General features: G+C 38.7%; 1 protein-coding gene across 1 annotated transcript; it reads left to right on the top strand.

Moving 5' to 3' along the window:
• Positions 1 to 436: 436 nt before the first annotated feature.
• LOC110891675 (RING-H2 finger protein ATL80) lies at positions 437 to 1,040 on the top strand. Its single transcript, XM_022139312.2, has one exon. The coding sequence runs from the start codon at positions 489 to 491 to the stop codon at positions 1,038 to 1,040; it is 552 nt and encodes a 183-aa protein (XP_021995004.1). The 5' UTR covers positions 437 to 488.
• The last annotated feature ends 6,204 nt before the right edge of the window (positions 1,041 to 7,244 follow it).

Below are 7,244 nucleotides of genomic sequence, written 5' to 3'. Positions count from 1 at the left end.
GTGTTTTATTGACCTAAAATCAACAAAGATGAATCTGTTTTATAAATAAAATCTTTTATATGGGCTACAAGCTAAATTCACTTCAACTCAAAATTTAATCCTTTAATTTTGACATGGCTTGAATAAGTAATATCATTTTCATTTCTTAGTGGTTTTAATGCTTTATTTCAAATTTATTCGACTTATGACCATCTTTTCTAGTATGCTCAATTATGGTTTTGATATTTTATAAAGTGTGACTTGGATTGAATTACTTTATTGACTCTTCGATCATTTTCTTGACCTCTCTGACTTGGAGTGTGACTTTGTTGACTCGTGTTACACGTGTTTTTTTCTCCTCTCAATTATTATTATTTTTTCTTTACAAAAGTGACCATCCTACACCTATATATACCTTACATTGCCCCTTTCTTCTATCAGCTCATTCATAACCATAACCATCTCTTCTAACTTCTATAACACATCCTAGTAAGAGCAGTGTATGTGCTATGACACGTCCATACAGATTCCTATCCTCAGTCGTCGATTCATCATCAACGACAGTGGCGGAATCTGCTGAGAAAGACTCCGTGGCATCTGATTTCACCCTTATCCTTGCTGCATTACTATGTGCTCTGGTATGTGTTGTAGGTTTAATAGCCGTAGCCTACTGCACTTGGCTTCAACGAAGATCGATGGCCAATCGGACACCTGACCAACCATCTTTAGCTAATAAAGGCATTGAGAAGAAGTTCATAGAGGCGCTCCCGAAGTTCTCATTTGACTCAGCTAAAGAAGAGAACGAGCAAAAGGTTTCCGCGGGTGAATGTGTGATTTGTTTAGTGGAGTATGCAGATGGAGATGAGATACGAGTGCTCCCACAGTGTGGACACGGGTTTCACATCAGATGTATTGATAAGTGGCTTGGCTCTCACTCGTCTTGTCCATCGTGTAGACAGATTGTAGTGATCAGTAAATGCAAAAAGTACAGCGAGTTCCCGGCAGTTAAAGCCGGAAAATTTTCATTGGTGACGGAACATGAAGGTAGGCAACATAAATAACAATGTAGACCGAAGATTATCAATTGGATACTGAGAGAGGTTTTGTATGTTATTATGTTATTTTTAATATGTATAAAGTCTCTTGCTTATTTCAAAGGAAGTCGTTGAATTATCAATAGTTTGGTTTCATTTCAATACGGATCGTAATGGGCGAGTTTTTAAGGGTTAATGGTGATTTAAATTACACTAAGTATGTGTCTCATATACGTTGATTAGCTCTTTACTAATAATTTCCATGTCAAATAGAAATCGAAGGCATAGACCAAATTCTTTGTTGACAAAGAGGCCCGAATTCTTTCTTAGCTTTGGGCCGCAATAAAGTTTCCGAAGCTCTTAATTCTCATGTTGCCTTTTCGCAAAATTACTATATGATATGCTAGAAGATTTAATCGAACATTCACGCATTTGTTTTTGCCATTTATTTCTTTTCTTGCTGTTGTTTGGATCGAGTGGCGACCATCAAAAAGATAATCCTATTCAGACTACTTTTTCTGTTGTTCGGATCTAAATACAACGTTCCAAACATAATATACTCGATGAAGTTGTAGAGTGTAAGTTTTTCTTTCAATCTAGTTGTTAAATTGAGATTGTTAACGAACAACATCGGAGTCAAAGTCCTCTTATGAACTAGATTCTCTCTTGGTTAAATTTTAGTGGGTGTGTTTGGTTGAAATATCGGCTCAACAAGTACAACTTGGCTTAATTCATATCACAAACTGATTACCAACAGATTTTTCGATGTATGTTGCTCTGTCTTGTTAATCTGTTCATGTGTAACTACATCATACGGGGCAAGCTATCATATTCTTTTAGATATTGTATTCGATTTTAAACCTCTTTTTTTTTAAAGATTTTTCCTTTCACTTAGCTATTGATGACTTTAATCTAACGATTTACACTTTTGCGTCGGGTTTGTACATTAGGTTTAGGAAGTTCAGGATGGCGAGCGCCTGAACAAATTCTTTATGGACGCCAAACGCTGGCCATGGATGAGTTTAGTTTATTAGGTTGTGTCCTTTTCTTCTGCATGACTGGTGGCGAACATCCGTTTGGTGCCCTTTCTCAACGTGATGCTAGAGTGATCAAAAACGAATTTAATCTCTTCTTCGTTTTAAACATGTTTCTGAAGCAGTGGAACTCTTTTCTCAATTGTTAAACCCTAGTTTTGAACTCAGGTATGATGTTACTGTGGTAAAATTTGAGATGTTTATTTGCCTCTAAATGCTTTATTGCAATTTACATGTAAAGATCTAAAACAAACACCAGTCACCAAATAGGTAGTCGATGTGTATGGATACAGATGAGAGTAACTAACGATACAACTCTAACTAGTGCTAGACAGTTATACTCATAGTTAGTTATTAGTTACAGCTGGATTAGTTAGTTAGTTAGTTAGTTACATCCACCTTGTATCATGCAAATCTAAGAAACCGATTTCTATCAAGATGGCGACAATTACTTGGTATGGAAACATCAGATCTAGAGAAAACGATGGACTCTTACAGTTCTTGAAAAAAGAAACATCTCCTAGTGCCTTAAATTCATCATATCGTATTGCTTGGGAGAAAGCAGATGGCCATGTGTCGTCGTGTCTCAGTGCAACCTTATCACCTTCCACTATGCATAATGCAATAGGTAAGCGTTAGCTTCTAAATTACGGACTGCAATTAAAGCATCATTCTTCCAACAGTTATTTGCAAAGTAAATGCAATTGAGGACACAATTTCAGTTGTCGAAACAAAACACTCATCAGTTAATGCTTATGGTGATATTGCAAAACAATTGGCCGATTCTTTGCAAGGTGTTGTTGGTTGTCCTAAATCAGATTCACATCTGGGTATACAAATTTTACAAGGCTTGAATCTAGTGTATAATGTTTGTTTTAAACTTCGAGAATAGTAGAATGTTTGGAATCCACATTGCTAGTGTATGAAGCCAAATTAGCTCAACAAAATGTATAAGTAGTACCTATCAATGATCTCCATAAATTTGACACAGCCACATCAAAATAATATGATCGGTTGTCAAATTTGTGAAAGAGCGGACATCGAGTTATCAACTGCTTTCACGATTCATTTCTTCACCAAACAATAGCGGATGTGGTGGTGCACGAAGGTGCAACAACAACAATAAGAAGTTGGATTTCACAGTTTGGAACTTCTTATATATGTCACTAATCAGTCTGTCCCGCATTTTGGATTATCATCCACCTTATCTTATATATGTCAAACCATCAAGGAGTGGATTTAGATGTTTCCATGGTGCATGATACAGTGCCCTTGATGTGCGTGTAGTGTAATATAATTTTGATGTATATTTAAGCCCTTTTTTTACACTTTTAGCCAAGTTTTAAATTTATAAAACACGATATTCACTAACACTAAACACACATATGGGCAAGTGCACCCATCGTGGACGTAGTATAGTGTTGGTAAGATACCGAGGTCGTCCAAGGACACAAGAGCTTTTAATACCGGTTTATCCTCAACGTCTAATCAAATCAAAAAGTGAGAAAAATGTTTTAAACTAAGAAAAATAAAAACTAACTAAATGCTGAAAATAAAAATAAAATAAAAACAGATAGACAAGATGAATCACTTGGATCCGACACGTGTATTAGTATAACCTTTGATTATTTTCGCACTTTTGCACTTGTTTAAGAGATTATCTTAGTTGTTGTAGTAGGCCCCTCTTTTGAAGGCGACGTTACCCTCAACCCAGTAGTTTGAGTCAGCAAGGATACAATCCTAAAGGGTCGGATTATTGAAAGATAATGAATTAAGTTATTAATGCAAATTGTGGTAGGCCCCGCTTTTGGCGGTGACGTTACCCTCGGCTAAGTAGTCTGAGTCAGCAGGGATACAGTCCTAAATAGCCGGGTTATAGTATTAATAGTAGTTAACTTATGAGGGGGTCAAAGAGTTTGGATCCCCGCCATCCAATACCTATGGGCATTGAAGGAGATCCTACTAAATTTGACCCAGGTCCCAAGCAGGACCTCTAAACGCTGAACAAGGGCACGACCCTTACCAAACCGTTCCCTTAACCCCCGACCAGGTAGCCAACATACCTCCATATAGACCGTGGAGATATGAATGGTGAAAATCTTTTATTTTATATAGACAGTAAAATAATGCCAAGACACCAAGGACAAACGATAAGGAAAGATCACCTTCAACATAAGTAACTAGTTATTAAAGTCATTAATACAAAACCAAATAAAAAGTGCAAAAGATTAAAAATAAAAAGTATTATACTAAACACTTGTCTTCACCAAGTGATGTAAGAGACTTAGGCAAACATGGCCTTGATTGTCAAGAACTCTTACGATCAATCTTGGATCCCGAGACGACTCACACACTCTACGATGGACAATGGATGATGGTGGTGGATGATGGTGTTATGGTGGTGGTGGGTGGTGGGTGGTGGGTGGTGGATGAAGTGTGAGAGAGGTGGTGTGCCAAGGGATGAGAGAGAATGAAGCCAAGCTCCTCTATTTATAGGCTGAACAGAAGGCTGGACACGGCCCCGTGTCCGCTGGACACGGCCCCGTGCCCGTCTGACATTCTCTCACTTCATTAATTGTAATTGCGAATTACAATTAATGCGCCTGCTGTACTTTCACCACGCCCCCGTGCTCGCTGGACACGGCCCCGTGGTGGGCAATGGAAGCTTCTACTGGTTTGTCTTTTCTGCTGCTTCCTGGGCACGCCCCCGTGTTCGCTGGACACGGGGCGTGTTCAGACTCTGTTTCTTCTCCTTTGCCTTGGGAGGTGCCGTTGAGGGTCCGGGCAGTCCACTTTTGTTCCTTTTCTTGTATTTATGGTAGAATTAGTTGTCTTTTTGCTTCTTTTGTGATTTTGAGCTCATTTCATCCTGAAAATACAAAAGGAAGACAAAAACACTCTTTTTCCAACATTAGTACTTAAAAAGGGTTAGTTTTATGCCTTAATTGATGTGATTTATATGTTGTATTTTACACACATCAAATACCCCCACACTTGAACTTTTGCTTGTCCTCAAGCAAAACTCTTTAAATGTGGCTTACACTCCCAAATGGAATAGGTAGAAGAGAAGTTTTTTAGCTTGTCCTAGAGTGTCGGGAATCCAAGGTTTTTATAGGTTTTATTTTTATTTATTTACAATCCTATTCGTTATGATTTATTTTGAACGTTTCATAAGATAAATTACTTATTTGGGCATAGCATGCCTTACTAAAATTCCATTTATATACAAGTTCACATACCTCACGGGAGATCACTCAACACTCGGCCGAAGGTGCATATTTTAGTGAATCACTCGAGAGCGGCACGGAACTTACGCCTTCCATAGGCTTGCCAAGCAATCAATCCTCCTCCTTTTTAACTTTTTACCTTTGTAAATATCAAGAGGACTTTTGGGGTGAAGGGTTAGGCTTGGGTTAAAGGTGGGTGGTTGGTTAGTGGTTAGTAAAAAGGGCGAAAATCGTAACAAGCGTCGGTTTTCGTGAAGTGCCTTGTTTTTAGTGACTTTTTATTTTGAAGTATTTCTCCAAACAAGCTTTTATAGCTTTTGTTTGTTTTTGACTTCATCATCATTTTTTTTTAATCGTCACATAAAAAGGTGAGTTTACGAAAAAGCGAGCTTGTTACTAAAATAAAGGGTGAAAAAAATAAAAAGGTTTTTGGTGGGTAAAAAGGGTTTTGGGGTAATGAAATGAAAGGTTTAGGCTCAAAGGGGCTATCTAGGGGGATTTTGGGTAGGTAAAAAAAATGAAAAATAATGGTTTTGAAAAAAATGGTTAGTCCTAATGCCTCCATCATTTACTTACTTGGGTTTAAGTTGGTAAGGACCGGGAATGTATCGTCGTGGCAAGTTCTAGATTTATAAGGACCGAGCGGCTATTCACACAAGAAACGAAAAATGAGCATTTAATCTAAATATGTGTATTTTTATGCTCAATAAAGGCTCAAAACTCACTTTTGTGGGAATGGGTTTTTAATGTGACCAAGCATATATAATCGAATTTTTAACTAGACTTGTTATACCGTTTCATAATTTTCTTATGTTGGTTCTTTTTTTTTATCACGACGCTATCGGTTGTAAACTTGTAAAAATATAACCTTTTTAGAACTTGTTATTCCCAACTTAAACTAAGACAAGTAAATAAAAAAATGAAAAAGTTTTTGAAAAAATTTGGGGTGTTTAGCGGTTCCAATAGAGTTTTGTGTAAGGCTTGTGTTTAGGATTTTGCAAAATTTCAAGGTTTTTAGCATCCCCCCCCCCACACTTAAATTACACATTGTCCTCAATGTGTCCAAAAATAATGTTTTTGGTTGATTAGAATGTGTAAAAGTGGATTTAAAAGCAAAGGTTTATGTTACTGGCAGTCTGGACACGGCCCCGTGCCCATTGGACACGGCCCCGTGGTGAACTGCCAGTAACGATAACTTACAGAAGGTGAACACGGGGGCGTGTCGGCTGGACACGACCTCGTGTCTGGCAAAAAATTGCAGGTCAGTAGCCAAACAGCAGATCTGGGAGATGAACACGGGGGCGTGTCGGCTGGACACGTCCCCGTGTGGACAGTCTGTTAGCCTGAAAAATAGGTTTTGTCTCCCGGTTTCTCCATCATGGGGCTGCAAGTGCTAATGTTTAGCACTCTAACCCTTGCATTGCACCTGTTTAAACACTAAATACCAACCAAACAAGCACAAACCATCCTAAATTACCATCGTCAAGCATCATCCAAACACAAAGTAAAAATAAAACAAAGATAAAAAGTAGTTAGAGAAAGTAAATTGTTCGACAAATGGCACGCAGGCCATGAATTGTTTGATAGATAGAAGGGCACTTAAACCTGTTGGCTCATCACCAACCAGCCCCTTGTTCCTCCAAGCCTCCTACTCCATGTCTTCATCACTACCCTCACCTCCACCCCCGTGCCTCGCCATGTACTCCCGGATGCTACCGATATCATCTTGTATATCGTTAATGTTGCGTTCGATAGCTCCAACCCGGTGGTGTGTGTTGTTGGCGAGATTGTAGGTGTTCCTTGTGCACATGAGGTTTTCCTGCAAAAGATCATGTAAACTTTGAAAGTTAGGAAAACCACCTCCTTGAGAGGAGGATTGGCCCGCATCGCCTTGGGGTGGATACTGAAAATGGGGATGTGGTGCATGAAGAACTAGAGCCTCTTGCGGGTTCCATGCATAGCCTTGCGTT

Source organism: Helianthus annuus, chromosome 15 (assembly GCF_002127325.2).
Source record: "Helianthus annuus cultivar XRQ/B chromosome 15, HanXRQr2.0-SUNRISE, whole genome shotgun sequence".
NCBI lineage: Eukaryota > Viridiplantae > Streptophyta > Magnoliopsida > Asterales > Asteraceae > Helianthus > Helianthus annuus.
This window is presented reverse-complemented; position numbering and strand designations above follow the sequence as displayed.